Source organism: Electrona antarctica (genome assembly GCF_951216825.1).
Source record: "Electrona antarctica genome assembly, chromosome: 3".
In the NCBI taxonomy this organism is placed as follows: Eukaryota; Metazoa; Chordata; class Actinopteri; order Myctophiformes; family Myctophidae; genus Electrona; species Electrona antarctica.
Window position 1 is genome coordinate 47,891,214 of NC_136808.1, and position 17,031 is coordinate 47,908,244.

Sequence of the window (17,031 nt, forward strand, 5' to 3'; positions counted from 1 at the left end):
ATGCCAATCAATACAAAATGTGTCGGGCACAGTTACAGTGCAGTCCATTTCATGTTCGCTCAAACAAACATTTGGGTCACTGTCATATAGCAGCATTTATTTGCTCTGTTTGGTCGGAAGAATAAAATTACAAACATTACATAACAAACTTTTTTTGACAAGTGCTATTTAACATAATAGGTTTGCACACGTTGAGTTAAACTTAAACAAATGGATGTACCCATACAGATGAGACTGTAGAGGTAACTGCCAAAATACAAGAAAACACAGATATTAACTGTAAAATGGGTATTATAGCTACCAAAGTACCTCGACCTGGAAGTGTCAGAAACAAAGCACAAAGTACCAAAGAAAGCGATTCTGGAGAAATTTTCTTTTTTGCCCAATTCTTAACCCCTTTTCTCCAAATGTATTCATTCTCGACACTTGGAATTGCCTGCCGCTTCTTGTCCGGTGAGTACGAACACCCATTGCACATCATTCAGATTAATGTGGAATAGTTGGCTGGCTTCCTCATATTCAACACAACTAAATGTTTAGAAACAAAACTGAAAAGAAAAGAAAAAAGAAAAAAAAGGTGCAATATTATATACAAAAGTCACTTGGCGGTGCCAGTCTTAAGCGCCATTGTCAAGAATTGTCAAAATATCACAATGAAATAAGATCTGAAATAAGGCCACCCTCTGTTCTCAATGGCTTTCCCTGTAAGGCAGAGGTTTTCAACCCTTTTCATATCAAGGTCCATTATTTATTCTGCATTTGAGCCACGGAACCACCAATTGAGATTTAGCCTCTCAGACCCAAAACGTAGAATATTTTGTTATGTTAAGAATTTGTCCACAATTCCATGCTGTGTTGATGAAGTTGGTACCAACGAGATAACAGGCAAACGATCAAAAATAACAATTCTCCTACATACTCTACATTCTTGTGTAGACTTCTTGTAAATTATGTAATTGTTTAACAATGATTTAACTCTTGATTTTACACTCATGAGTTAAAGATCTCTAAGGTCACCAACTCTCCATCATTTAGCTGGGGACCAACTGGAACTCCCTGAAGGACCACTGGTGGTCCCTGGACCACTGCTTTAAAAGGGGTTACGTATTTTTAAAACGTCCAGAAATACTTATTCTTCAAATACACTTACAGGATATTCTGTTTTCTTTCTATTTTGGCAACTACCGTACTGCTTTTTTTTTTTTTTTAAACAATACAGCATAGCAAGTACTTATTTCAGACTCCATTAAGTAAACAACAAAATGACAAACAAGCCTTAGATCAACACACAGTAATGAAATGTAAAAAGCAAGCAGGCAAGCACACTTAACTTGTAGACAGGTATGTATGCAATTGGAATTTTTTTCCCCCTTAAGATTATACCCTTTAGGATACAGGGAAATGGGTTAAATATCATTTCAAAAAGAAACATTAGAGTAGCAACCACACAAACAAAGACAATGAATAATCAATTCAATTGAAACATGGTTCATCGTACTACAGTACATGTGAAGGATTGAACCAAAAGGGGGGGGGTGGGTAGGAAGAACACAGCACCAGTACACAACCTTAAACTACTCCTACTCCACCAGAAGGTCTCTTATGGTCTACTACAGGCCTATTCCTACTCCACCAGAAGGTCTCTTATGGTCTACTACAGGCCTATTCATACTCCACCAGAAGGTCTCTTATGGTCTACTACAGGCCTATTCCTACTCCACCTTCCCACGGTCTCTTATGGTCTACTACAGGCCTATTCCTACTCCACCTTCCCACGGTCTCTTATCGTCTACTACAGGCCTATTCCTACTCCACCTTCCCACGGTCTCTTATCGTCTACTACAGGCCTATTCCTACTCCACCTTCCCACGGTCTCTTATCGTCTACTACAGGCCTATTCCTACTCCACCTTCCCACGGTCTCTTATCGTCTACTACAGGCCTATTCCTACTCCACCTTCCCACGGTCTGTTATCGTCTACTACAGGCCTATTCCTACTCCACTTTCCCACGGTCTCTTATCGTCTACAACAGGCCGATTCATACTCCGGTAGGTTGAAAAGTGGTCCGTAGTGCCTTAAAGGTCAACTCTAAGCCAGCGGTTCTCAAAGTGGGTACCGTGGGGTCCAGGGGTGCCTCAAAGCACTTTGATAATATTTGGAATTTATCAATGTCACTTCAGTTTAACCACTTAGACAAGACTGCCCACCAAACCTCCTCGCCAAAAATAGCCGATCAACAAGAGCACACTGGGTCCAATAATAATAATAATAATCAGGTCCACGTTGGGGGAGCAAATACCATCCCTGCAACCACATCACAGCTACACTACCACCAAATCATTATAATAAAAACAATTAAAATAAATGAAAACACGCACCCAACAATGTCCAGGATGAAATTATCTCTCTACAAAAGTGTCATTGTGTGCCTTAAAGTGGAAGAGATGAAAAGCAACATATACATAAATACTGTTTGAGACACGTCTTGTTCTAGAGACGGATAGCAGTACTAAATATAATGTATCCCTTTAGTAGTGTGCTGTAGTACAGCAGTTCACATTTCAATAAATACTAAAACAATAAACCTGAGCTGCTTCTATTAAACAATAAAATAAAGCCATGATTCCCTTTTCTAGGTTAACAATGTTCTGTCAATTAACTCTTTTGTGAACGATAATTGATTGATTGATGAATTTAATAACAGATTGGAGAATTACAGTACATTTCAACCACAATTCAATGCAAAACTGTTAACTGTGGATGACACCATAAAGTATTACACTTGTTTACAATAGGGCCCACCATGTTCAATTCATCATAATGCCATTGTAGTATAGTATATGAGTATTTGTCAAAAAAAAAAAAAAAACTAAGAAAAAAATAAGTTGGGCTGCTGGTGATGAATCCATCCATCTAGCCATCTTCAACTGCTTATCTGTAGTCGGGTCACAGGGGCAACAGCTCCACCAGAGAGCTCCAGACTTCCCTCTCCAGAGTAAGTCTGGAGCTCTCTGGTGGAGCTGGTGCCCCCGCGACCGCTCCACCAGTGGTGATGAATAAGATAGGAAATAAGTGCCCTTCTCTTCCATAGATTCAGCATCATTTTCTGTATAAGCACGTTGTTGCCACCATAGATGTCAACATATCAGTAGGCTGAATGGTGTTATGGTGGTGATGTGTGGGTGGTGCTGGTGACAGACTGGCACTGCTTGAATAAAATCATGTGGTAAATAAATAAATTGCTTTTAGTCATCACAAGTTATATCATATGTTGCAATATTCTTTCCACGGTTCCATATCTAGTCTTATTTAATTGCTTAGCTATGATGAGCCCTTTGCCAGAAAATTACCTGGCAATTGTCTTTTCTACAGCTACAAATGATTTCTTCTGTTGGCTGTGTGTCGTTGTTGTACTTATAATCACCTCAATACACCGTCTCTGTATAGTTTAATAGAACCTGTCGCGGCTCATCAAGTCACCTTCAGACGCCGCGCCTCCGTCGGTGAAACCGAGCGAGTGCCCCATGTTTCAATCCGACTGGATTTTGAATCCTTAACTGTGACATGTATGTATACATGTTTGATTGTTTTCTGCACTTAACAACACCGACAAACCAATTATCTTTTGGTTAAAAGATAACGAATATAATTTAGAGGAGAACCTATTAGAGAACGAGTCACTGTCCCGTCTTTTTGTAAATGTGATTCCATTTTGTGGAGTCGGTATGCGATCCATGCACCATGCATGTTTTACACAGTCAAGGAAGAATGAAGTTAGTGGACTTACATATAGTTACAGTACAAAAGGGAAATAATTCCAGATATTACTTTAAAACACTTACAAAATATATATATTTCACTCTACTTCGCTGGGAGGAAGTATGCTCCCCTTACTGCTGGGGGAATTACATGTTTTAACTGTATGTGTTCTTGCTTTTTAGTGAGGTTTGGTGAATGCGAGACCTCACTCTTCTTGTGGGTGCGATACGTCACGTGTACGTTTGATTTGCAATGACGACGACATAAGTGAAGTGTTTTGCTGTTCTCTGTACGTAGTAACACAGGAATACAATGCTTTTAAAGTGCTATTTTGCATGTGTGAGTGTACGTGCGTGCAGGGGGGGGGGGGTCATTTTGAGGAAGAGCTTTTTACAGAATGCATCTTAGTCAACAAGTTAAGGCCATTTTGATCCAACCACCGTCCCTGGCTCCCCCCACCCCTCCTTTACAGTCAGCTGACTGTAATGTCACTCCCCATTATATGTGAAAACCACCCCATTCGGTCAATGCTGTCAATGCACTGAATCATGGGACATTGTGACGTTTAATCAGACTATTGATTGGTACAGTAGGTACAGTTGGATGAGATACTGAACTACCGACGATCCCCGTATTATTCTGTGGGTTGGCTAATGATGGCTAAACCGTTTTGATTGATTATATCTGGTTTCAGTATTTATTTATGGTGTATTGTCTCTATTATTAAGGTTATTGTAGCAGTCAATTTATATTGGGGGTCGGGAGGGGGCGGAGCGGGGGTCCCGAGACATTGCCAAAGCATTTCCGGGGGTCCCCGAGCCAAAAACGTTGAGAACCCCTGGTCTAGTCTATCACTCCTGTTGCCCATTGTTGATAGAGGGTGCGCAGCGTTAGTCAAGACGTCCCAATAATCCCACATTACTAACCATGACGGCAGGCGGAAGCCACGCGTTGAGTCTTAACCGGCAACACATGTCCGACTATTGGTGTGCCGGACTAACGTACGCCCCCTAGTGTTCATAGATGCTACTGTGCAGGTATACTATGCGGATATACTGTTATGATGGTTACTTCTTATTATGTACACTGTGTTATTTATAAGACATATCTAGTCTGCTTAACCACGTATGTATGCTAAGGATGTTGTTTATACAGAGATGCTATTGTGCTAAATTTGACGTTTAACCCGCGACCTAGCTTTGTGTTAAGTAGCATGTCATTGCTTTACTTACAGTACATGACCGTTTACTCAGTTGTTCGTCGACTTAGGTTCGTGATGGCATTTACTATGAGCGTTCAGTGAGTACTGTGTACTACGGGTTGCTCTTTGTATTATATTCAAGTGTATTATATCTTAAGTAGCCTAGTCCCTCCCTCTCTCCCTCAGGCCGTTCATTGAGTACCAAAGTCCTCATCCCTGGGGGTCGCGGAAGTAATTTCTCCATGGAGAATAACATTGGGTCATCTTAGAATCGTCTCATATGGGCATCGTGGTCCAAAAATAAACACACTGTTCCGGCGATATTGTTGGGGGAAGTGTCTCTGTATCGTTTACGACAGTCAGTCACTCATACTTCATAGTCCGTTTCTGGTCGAAAGTTGTACTAATTCGGCGGCAGTATATCGTTAGAATCTTCTCGCCGTTAGTTGATGCTTCATATCCATATGAGTGAAACCGCCTGGGATCATTTGTTTATTTTTGGAACACAGGTCTTAGTTGACGCAATATAACAAGAATATATAGGAATTAAGGATGAGGTAGGACCCAGGTAGGACGCGGTTATAATAGTTAACCAAAACTATTGTTAACCAAAACTATTATAACAGGTAATTAATTAATTACGGACGTGACAATTACGTCAGATTTCGGTGCTCTATATCAGTGGTTCTCAACCTTTTCAGGCCATGATCCCCCAAAGTAATCATATTTAAAGTGGGGACCCCCCAAATTAATCATATTTGACCTGGGGACCCCCCTAAACAATCATATTTGAACTAGGGACCCCCGCACCCTGACAAGCACTTGGAATTGTATAGGAGTTGAGGCATTACATTTAGTTTGACTTGGTTCCACAGATACATAATATATTGTGAAAATAGCCGATCTCCAAGGCGTTGTGAGCTTGTAGATCGGCTATTTTCAAAATGTTTGCCTCCTATATTATTTGACAATTTGGCCAATATTTGACCAGGTTTTATAGTATATTTTGTTGATTATTTTTTAGACAGTAATGGTCCTTTTTTTAGGTATTAAAGCGGTCTTAAAAGTCCTTGAATTGTCACTTCACTGTCATCTGGTGACCCCCCCCCCCCCCCCATCCCAAAAAGCATGTGGGGGTCCCGACCCACAGGTTGAGAACCACTGCTCCATGTCATACCGCCACCATCAACATCCTCCAATCCTTGCTGTTGTATTTTTAGGGCCTTTCCACATTGTATATGCCTCGTCATCATCGCACCTGCTCCAAACCTATACCGTGTGTGCGGAAGTCATCTCTCTATAAGTATTTTTAGGGCCGAATTAAAATGGAACGGAACGCCTTGCATTGGTCTAAAACTCTTAACGAGTGACTGACTGACTGACTGGTCCTCCTTCCACATCCAGCCCACCAGCCCCCCCCCCCCCCCCCCCCCCCACACTAGGACTTTAAGGACTTGACGGCCTTGCCCAGGTTGCAGTAAAACTCGGCCATGCTGGAAGGGAAGAAGGAGTCGACCACCGAGCGAGGAAGGAAACCTCCGAGGTCGGTCTGGAAGAAACTGTACACCTGTGTTCTGTTGGGCTCTCTGGGAGAGAAGAGAAGAGAAAAAAAAAACTGTGGGTTAGTGTTCGTTTTGTGTCATGCTTGCTACTCAACGGAGGCGGTCACTTTTCTGTTCTCTCTCCTCGTGTGTGCCTTCCCGTCCCTGCCTCTCTCTCTACACTGTCTCTTCGAAACTTCGAAATTCTAAACATGGAATTAGTGAGCTGGTCTCTCAACGCAATCCACAAAATCTTTTCGACAAGGAAATTGGCGTCCAGGGAGCCCGTGTGCCCAGATGGGATGTTTGTTTTGGCGTGGGCATCTCCCTTGTGTATCGAAGAATTGGAAAGGCAGCGGCGCTTCATGGAGCCCCAAAGTTGCCCGTCATGCTGATTGGGCAGGGCAGGGCAGGGCAGGGCAGGGCAGGGCAGGGCAGGGCAGGGCAGGGCAGGGCGAGCTCAGTCTGTGGCGATCACAGAGATAAATCGTAAGTTGAATACCACCTTGGAACGAGTCAGTGCCCTGCAAGGGACATTGCTGTTGAGCCAAAATGGACAAAGAGGAAGAATAAATCACTGTATTCCCTCGCTCTAAAAACTAACCTGGATTTAATCCCCCCCCCCCCCCCATTGGCAATTTTTCCTCCAGAAGAAACAGCGCAGAAAGAAAGCTCCCCTGCAATTTACAATTTAGGCATTTAGCAGACGCTCTTAATCCAGAGCGATAGCAATAACAAAAACCATGGCATACATCACATATATAAAAAGTAGCCATCATGAAACATGCGTAAGCCAAGAACGTAACAGTGGAGTATCTATGTAAACTATATATACTATACTATATATTATACATGTGTACAATAAAATGCTATGACTACATAAAATGCAATTCTAGTGCTGTCTACGTAACATGCTATAAGTCTGTTTAAAATACTATCTACTGTAAGTCTACATAAAGTGCTATATTTAAAATACTATCTAAGTCTACATAAAGTGCTATCTAAGGGGCTAGTGCTACGGGCCATGGTGGAGTCTGAAGAGGTGGCTGCCCTGCCCTCACCCCCACCTCCTGCGGGGTGCATACTTAGTTTAGACTAGTCATTGGTTAGACATGGGTTAAGGTTAGGTTTAGGTGTGCTGCCCAGTGGGAGGTTAGGTTTAGGGTGAGGGTTTGAGATAGGTTGTAGTTGTAGGACTAACGGCCAAGCTACACCAGGCTTTTCGCGCACAAAACACGCGCGTTTACCCCCGCGAGTGCGTTTCATTTAGGCCCAGTCCTATTTTAAAAAACGCACGTGTTTAGGGTAAACGCGCGAGAAAAGCCTGGTGTAACTTGGCCGTAATGCTGGGGCCATGATCAAGGATGTCTCCACAGCTATCGCAATGAGACCGCAGACCTTTGAGACAACGTGAACTGGCATTCATTCCGGAAGATACCGCAGGCCTATACGCTCACAGACGCATGAACTCTCTCATGGACAAATACATATCCATCACACACCCGCCTCCGCCCACCTCCCCCACTCCCCTCCCGCCTTCCCACCTGATAACAGGGCTTGAAGGAATGGCATAGAAGTAGTGCTTTTTTTTCTCTTTTTTTTTTACCGAGTGTACATTTGTCGACAATGTGTTTTATCAGTGAGTGACCTATGGAGTGGTGCATATCAGACAAGATGCTGTATAAATACTGTAGGCTCATTTAAAAGTTGATACGGCATTCAATGACCTGGATTGTATTATGTGGGTCATCTTTTCATTATAACCTCACACAACAGTCATATAGTACAGTACAGCTGTAAAGAAAAACAATAAATGTGAAAAGCAAGGACCTTATTGTAAAGTAGTCTGGCATGTCTACCAAATGAATGCGGTATTAACAATTAAGCACTACATGTTTCAAATTTCAATTTAAATGTACAATGTCACTTATCAAAGTCAGTAAACTATGGCCTGCTGGAAATAAATGCTGTCCACACCTGATCTAGCCCAATGCTGCCCCCTTGTGATCAACTACCGTCTCTGCGCTTCAATCCGAGAAACACAACATTTCTGTACAATTACATAATAATGTCCCCGACCCGTGCAAAGGGAGACATAAAGACTAATTTAGCTATAGGTGGGCGAGCAATATCTCACGCAAACAAACAACACACTGACTTCTTTGTAGGGATGCACCAAAAGGGAAATTCTTGGCCGAAACCGAATATCCGAATATGATTAATATTAGATATCATTTTTCCTACCATTGCTGTCATGGCCGTACCTTAAAGCTACCTGATTTATGACAAAATAAATGGTTATGGCAAGACTTAACTTAAGTAATAATCACTATTATGTGTCCATAAAACCTTTATTCAGCTCTTTTGAATGCATTAATTGCATACACTATTCGGTGATATATTTTCTGCCTATTCAGGCCAAAACCGAATAGTCCGAATATGCATTTTTAGCCATTTTCTGAAGAATATTTTCTGCGGCCGAATATTCGGTGCATCACTACTTCTTTGTTTTCTGACCGACCTATAGAATGCTGACCGAATCACGCCAACAACAACGTGCTCACCCTGAGATGGGGACGCAGATGCAGCCGCACGGGTGGTTCAGGCCCCGCACGTAGCCTGACTGGGGCGGGCAGCTGGGGTGACTCACGTTGGTGGCTGTGGGAGTGGGAGAGGAGAATGGGTGCCGTCAATATGAGACACAGACAAGGGGCTACAGAACTGACTCTGATGAAGACCGCAAGGTCGAAACGTTAGTCGTTCTGTATACTTAGCACCTAATAAAAGGCTCTAAATGTCCGTGCTGCTCCAGTGTCCTCTCCTCCTCCTTCTGTAACTTATGTCCTTGTACCTGTGAAGCACCGGATCTGCCGCTCCAGGCTTGAGGCGCGTTGGTAGACTCCCTATGTTCAGGCAGGGCTACAGAACTGTTACAGGGGGCGGCATTTGGGCCATCACACCCTAGTCTTCACATTTAACCTCAAATTCAGTTATTTTATGCATTATATTGTCCCCAGCACTGAATTGTTTTTTTTTTGCTGATTAATCTGATTTCATCGCGTGTTATAATTCAGATAAGCCTTTTACTGCATGCTATCTCATCAGTCATCACGATAGGTCTGCCACTCGTTTCTTTTTGCCCAGGCTGGTGTATTTGTTATGTATGTCTTGTTTCTCATGTCTATAAAAAATCTTAATAAAAACTAATATAACAAAAAAGCCTTGTACTGTATGCCACCATTAATGTATCCCTGTTTTGTGAATGTCATTAATATAGGCGAACATTTTCAAAAAAGAACCCCCCCCCCCCCCAAACAAATAGCAAAAATAGTTGATCTATAAGCTCTCAACGCATCGCTTGGCAATGCACTGAGAGCTTGTAGATCAGCTATTTCGCCACCCCCGTATTTCTTTCTGAAATTACTCCTCCGCTGTATAACAAGTAACCAACCATGTAGCCACGATGATCTAAGTAACCATGACGGTTAACTGTGTACACACTACACACACAATGCTTCACAGTCAGCAGCACACAGTACAGTAGGAGGAAAACTAAATGGTTTCAAGCGGTTTGGAATAAACACAGGATGCCTCTCGCTCTCAGTCAGCATTATAAAATTAAGGTTGGAGTTCAGAACAATCACATGCAGGCAGCCTGCCCTGCCCTGCCCCCAGCCAGCCCTGCCCACAGGCAGGCAGCCCTGTGCAGGCGTGGCATGTTAAGACTGACCCGCATTTGATTTCACTAACACCATCTCGTATCCCGGTGCATTCCTACCTTTTTTACATTTTAAACAGTCACGTTGTGACTCTGAGCTTGTAGATTGGCTATTTGAACTGTTCTTACTTTTATTGTTTTACTTTAAAATAGTAAAAAAAGTAAGTTTAGGGATAAGGGGTGGCGCAAGATATAGCCACTAAAATGCGCTCGGGTGGCAAATTTCTGCATGCAACAGAGTGTAAAATCAGGCATTACGACGCCATCAAGGCCCGCCAAAATACATTTTGTGAATGAAACTGAAATAAAATTTTAATCAAAAGACCCCAGGAGGAAGTCACTAATGTTGCTCTGGAGAGGGAAGTCTGGAACACGCTGTTGACCCCGCGACCCGACTACGGATAAGCGGTTGAAGATGGATGGATGGATGGACTATCTATGACTGAAACTACATCAAATCAACACTGATTGATAGTTTGTGCCTGTGTTGGTGCAGAAGAAGGCAACTGCAAAGAGTTAAAGTGCACTGACAGCATTCTAAATATGAAAACAGACCCCTGCTGCTGCAGTGAAGCAGTGAAGCAGTGAAGCCAGGGAACACATGCTCTCCTGTATTATTTGTAAAGTGGGACAAAGAGTAAAAGGTTAAGGCAAAAGGGCCAGCGTCATTCATCATCACGTACGCACCGTTTGATGCAATGGTGCCATCTTCGTATCGCTTGATTAAAATAACGTCGACAAAGTCTCGCGGAGCAATGATGCCCATGGCCGCCGAGGGCGTGACAGTTCGGCAAACGGAGATGTCCTGTGGAAAGATACGGAGACAAGTCGTGTGGTTAGTTAGTTTAAGCCTCGATCGACGTCACGACATTATGCAATCGCTATCGAAACAATGGTGTTTTATGTGTGGTGGGAAAAAAATATATTGTTTTAAAATAAAGAGATGCACGGAAGTACTGTCTGCATGATGAATACCATGTGTGAGTTAACAAGTTAAACAAATTTGTAAAGATTGGTCGGTGACCAAGTATGAATATGCCTTTAGTCCATAATAATTATTACATTTTGTCCAAAATGTATAAATTATGGATAAGGGCTTCGGAGACGGGACAGACTAAATTATGGACTAAATGATGGTTCTTCGTCTCAACTGCTCATTATTATCACACAGAAGAACGACGATTCAAACACAAACCTCTGTAACTTGTTCCAGGAGTTCGAACCGCTTGACGTTGTTGTCCCACTTCACCCTCAGTCCTGCGGGCACCGGCTTCAGGCACTCCCACACCATGTCCGGACTTCCACTGATCACCCCTTCTCCTTTATATCTACAAGATGAGAGACAGATGACATGATCACCCCTTCTCCTTTATATCTACAAGATGAGAGACAGATGACATGATCACCCCTTCTCCTTTATATCTACAAGATGAGAGACATTGTAAATGGTGCATTTACTATAGTGATTTTACCCAAAGTGATTTACATAGATTGGGCATTACACACACACACACACACACACACACACACACACACACACACACACACACACACACACACACACACACACACACACACACACACACACACACACACACACACACACACACACACACACACACACACACACACACACACACACACACACACACACACACACACACACACTGGAAACCGTGCAAGGCACCAACCTGCACATCGGGAGCAATTTAGGGGTTCAGAGTCTTGCTCAAGGACACTTGGGACACTAGCCTGGCCCAGCCAGCATGCTTCCTGGTCTGGAGGGGCAGGCGTGCATGGAGCAAACGCTGAATAATATTGGTTCACCGATTTGAGCTCTGGGGGAAGTCTTCCTCAAGGACACTTGAGACTAACTCGTCTCTGGGGGAGTCTTCCTCAAGGACACTTGAGACTAACTCGTCTCTGGGGGAGTCTTGCTGAAGGACACTTTGACACTAACTCGTCTCTGGGGGAGTCTTGCTGAAGGACACTTTGACACTAACTCGTCTCTGGGGGAGTCTTCCTCAAGGACACTTGAGACTAACTCGTCTCTGGGGGAAGTCTTCCTGAAGGACACTTTGACACTAACTCGTCTCTGGGGGAGTCTTCCTCAAGGACACTTGACACTAACTCGTCTCTGGGGGAGTCTTCCTCAAGGACACTTGAGACTAACTCGTCTCTGGGGGAGTCTTCCTCAAGGACACTTGAGACTAACTCATCTCTGGGGGAGTCTTGCTGAAGGACGCTTTGACACTAACTCGTCTCTGGGGGAGTCTTCCTCAAGGACACTTGAGACTAACTCGTCTCTGGGGGAGTCTTCCTCAAGGACACTTGAGACTAACTCGTCTCTGGGGGAGTCTTGCTGAAGGACACTTTGACACTAACTCTGGGGGAGCCCAGGATCGAACTGGGAACCTGGCGGTTTCCACCAGCCTTTTGAAAAAGTCTTTAAAATATGTTCACATTAATTAGAATATATTAAAGTGAATAATTATACTAACTCAAATCTTTGCTTCTGGGGGTTCCCCCGGAACAAAATATTTTGAGATGGGGGTCGGCGGCTAAATACATTTTGGGGGTACTTTGACATGAAAGGTTTTGAGCATTTGCTGACTTTTTTTTTCTTCAGAAAACAGTAGAAGACATTGAATTGGCCTCAAGTCTAAATGGGTTAAGGGAAGGGGCGGTGCTCACTACTCAAAGCAGCAATTTAGTAAACCTGAGGTCACTGTTGACACAAGTACAGTGTGTCCACAGACACCACACACACACACACACACACACACACACACTCACACACCCACTACACAAACAACAGCAACGCTTTCCTGAAATGTCGACTATTATACAAACATGTGTGGGACAGGAGGACTTCAGTAACTACAACTTGAGTACATTTATGAAAATGGAGGAGCTCAGGAGGGGAAACACATTATTCTCACATACACATTGCCAGGGAACTCAGTGGAGGGACGCCAGGACACTGTGACATCGTTCTAGAAAAGAAAAGAAAACATCAGACACAAATGAACAATTATAGTTAGGCCTATAGGCTAATAGCCTGCTATACAAGAAGAGACTTCGTGGCTAGAAAAGATCACGAATAAAAATAATAGCCAGCAATCGTTAATTTACCTTTATCTTGCATACTTTCCAGCCGGAATCGTCTTTTCTGTAGCTCTGCAGACAGTCAGCCACTGCGCTGGCTTTCTCCTCAAAATGCATGATGATCAGTTTTGATTACACTTCACAGATCAGATGTAAACGGAGAATGTATAAAGATCGAAGGATGCCTGATGCCTCCTCTTGTAGAAAAATAACGAGTTTTAGCGAAGCAACAATAATAACCCTATAGCAGGAATCCAGCTGTGGAAAGGCAAGGTGAGCCTGTCTGTCTGTCCCTCCACTAGCTAACACAGCTAGCTGGAATGAATGAACTTGACGTGGAATAATGCACTCGTCTCTGCATCATACATTTGCAATAAGCTAGCTGCTCTCTAATGCAAGACAATTAAACACTTAGTATACACTATTAAAATAGCCGCGACATTCTCAGCTATAGCTCTCGGGGAAAAATATATATCTCGCTCCAGCGACTGAAATATGAGCCATATTATTATTATTTATTTTACAGTTACAGTCAGTATATACCCCTGCTGGAATTTAAAGAAAAATGGAAAACTGGCTGCGCTGCCTCTTCCTCGTCCTCGTCAGCCTCGTATGTTTGACGCAAAGGCTGCTGGGATGTGTAGTTCAATTGACACGTTTTGGCCACAGTCCACAACCTAAGGATGTTGAAGAGTTTGTGAAGGATTCTTTCATGATTTAGTAGTATGGAGCTCAGTACAGTACTGCATGGACGGAGGATTATTTAGTAGTAGCCTACCCTACGGAGCTCAGTAGGCAGTACCAAATGTCTGAGTCAGGAATGAACTCATTCTGAATGAAGAACAGCAGCTGAGGTGATGATGAGAATCAACATGGGACACAACACAGACAGACTGAAGACAGCTGGTGAATATTGGAATTTATCAACACGCTTTTGTTTACATAATTATTGGAGTATACAGTGCACACAGAATGCTGTGATTAAAATGATATATGGTCATTTATTGTTGACTTCCTTCCTACGAAGGACTGCAAATGATGTCCTCTATAGCACCAATACGTTCCCTCAGTTCCTAATGTCCTCATGCTGTGTGTGTGTGTGCGTGCGTGAGTTCATTCATAGGCCACATACATTTGGTACACATTTTGTAAATCAAAACTCTTGATTGAGGAAACCAATTCTAGAGTTACTTAAAGCCTCCCGGCTGTGATAATTGCATATAGTACATTAATATAGGCTACATGAAATGTATAGCTACAGTATATGTGAGCGGTTCTCAAACTGTTGAAACTTCAGTAGCCTATCTATGCTATCTATGCCCTTTCCCTGGTTTCTGAATCCAAGGACAGACTACCACATTTTGCAGGGGAAATATTGACCTAAAAAAAAGTAAACAAAGTTTGTTAATGTTTCCTCATTACATATTTATAGTAAAATACATGTTTCTATTTTCTATACATTATCTCTCATCCCCTGTAGTATAGCTCCGAGCACCCCTAGGGGAACACCTTACCCCTTTTTGAGAAACATTGGGCTGTGTGTGTGTGTGTGTGTGTGTGTGTGTGTGTGTGTGTGTGTGTGTGTGTGTGTGACTGATTGGAGGGCTATGAGAAATATAGAGGTTATGTGCGTGCATAAAGTGAGTGGCAAATTGAGTGTCAAATCGAGGTACAAAGTGAGTTTAATGTTGTTTAATGCAATCAGATAGGACTTTTCTGTTTGGATGTATCGGGCTGTCGATCAGATAGGACTTTTCTGTTTGGATGTATCGGGCTGTCAATCAGATAAGACTTTTCTGTTTGATGTATGGGCTGTCAATCAGATAAGACTTTTCTGTTTGATGTATGGGCTGTCAATCAGATAGGACTTTTCTGTTTGGATGTATGGGCTGTCAATCAGATAGGACTTTTCTGTTTGGATGTATGGGCTGTCTAGACCAAAAAGTAGTATTTTGCCACACAGTCAGTCGCATAACGTCCGGGTATGATGATTCACGCTCATACCCTCTATTAAATATTTAAAAAGTACATTTTAATGCACATTGAATGGGTGCAGTAGATCTGGCAAATCGTGAGTGAACCACGGTAGGAATTAATTCACTTTGCTTGTGCTTGAGAGGCAGCTTTAAAATGATAGCCTGTTGTAACTGGTTTACTTTATTATTTATTACACATCATATAATTGTCATGAATTATGACCGTTATCTGCTTGAGCCAGTGGTGAAACACTCCTCTACGTAAGCATGTTAATATCCATGATAAGGTGATGACCATCCACTACTTTGTAAAAAAAATAATTAACATGTCAGTTTCTATTGTGTGACGGGCAGCTGCAGCCACCCCGCCTACCCGGAAATGTAGTCTATGGGTTGTTTGACTCGTTTCTAGCGCATATTGTGTTACTCTTTGAGTATATTTGTACATTTCCACCTTCAGTCGATGCTTCATATCCATATGAGTGAAAAGGCTGGGATGATCGGTTTATTTTTCAAACACGGTTCTTATATGAAGAGATCTAAAATCCCCCTATGGGGATTTCAATGCAAATAAAAAGTACACAAACCTGTGGACTGGCGCCCTCTACTGACGGTGACGTCAAGGACAAGGGTGCTCTATAGAATGTGCATAATGAGGAAGTTGGCCCTCAGCCCCTTCCCCCGGCCCCTCCTCTTCCGGTGGGACGCTGCCGCAGATCCTTTTCATTCCACTAATTCCCAATGTACAGTTTCCACATTCTGAATGCCCCTGCCGACAGTTTCAGTAGCGCAGCTCGGAATCTGTTCTTGGGAGATTAACCAGAGACTCATGATGTCTCGTCTGTTGCACAAAGATACGAGACACATGTTCTGTTCCCGTCCATTCTGTTCTCGTGCTTGGTTTCATATCTTCTGGGCATGTACAGTATGGGGCCACTGTTGAATACTGTATATATTATATTCTCTGTGTCTATGTATTAACCTTCAGAATATGTCGTGTGACACTGCCTGATGTCGTCATGTGTTCCACGCACACACCTCATCTCAGGGGGGTCAAACTAAATCACAACAATAATAATGATTATCAGCATATATCAGAAATATCAGCCATGTACCATAAGTAACTACATTCATTGCTTTTTCTAAAACAAGGTATAGTTTCAGGAGACTATAATGTAACACATTCAATTTATACTCGGTGTGCTTTCAATACACATAAATAACAAATAATCAGAGTCCATAATCCATTTGTAAATTGAGGAATTTGCTGTGTCCCCTGACATCTGTGATTGTGAACTGACGAGTTTACCGTCTGATAAATACGGGTCCTATATTGTACAGAGGTTCCTAAACTTTTTAGCTTGAGACCCAAAGGATCATGTCTCATCATGTCTCTCCAAGACCCCAAACTATAGTGAAAAAAGCTGATCTACAAGCGACACGACCTGTTGTGAGCTTGTAGATCAGCTATTTTTCTACTCTTAAACAGTGTTTCTTTCCCTCTAATTAATGGATTTTCTTTTTTATGGAATTCTTTAGAGACTTTTTGTTTTACATAATATGAAAAATGGTTTATATTATTATTTTTTAAATAGTAATTAAACACAAAATGTAGGACCCATAAAAGTTGGTCCGCGACCGACCCACATAATGGGTGCGTGACCCATGCACAGTTTGGGAACCAGTGCTAATATCGTAGAACTGATAACGGCATTATTTTTTGTAAG

General features: G+C 42.5%; 1 protein-coding gene across 1 annotated transcript; it reads right to left on the reverse strand.

Moving 5' to 3' along the window:
* Positions 1 to 6,399: 6,399 nt before the first annotated feature.
* Positions 6,400 to 13,866, reverse strand: stard5 (StAR related lipid transfer domain containing 5; the record flags this gene model as incomplete). Its single annotated transcript, XM_079496381.1, has 6 exons — positions 13,356 to 13,866; positions 13,167 to 13,216; positions 11,416 to 11,548; positions 10,908 to 11,025; positions 9,067 to 9,160; positions 6,400 to 6,547 (listed from the first exon to the last, which is right to left on the reverse strand). Exons 1-6 carry the CDS (start codon positions 13,443 to 13,445, stop codon positions 6,400 to 6,402), a joined length of 633 nt encoding a protein of 210 aa, XP_079352507.1. The 5' UTR covers positions 13,446 to 13,866.
* Between the last annotated feature and the right edge of the window lie 3,165 nt (positions 13,867 to 17,031).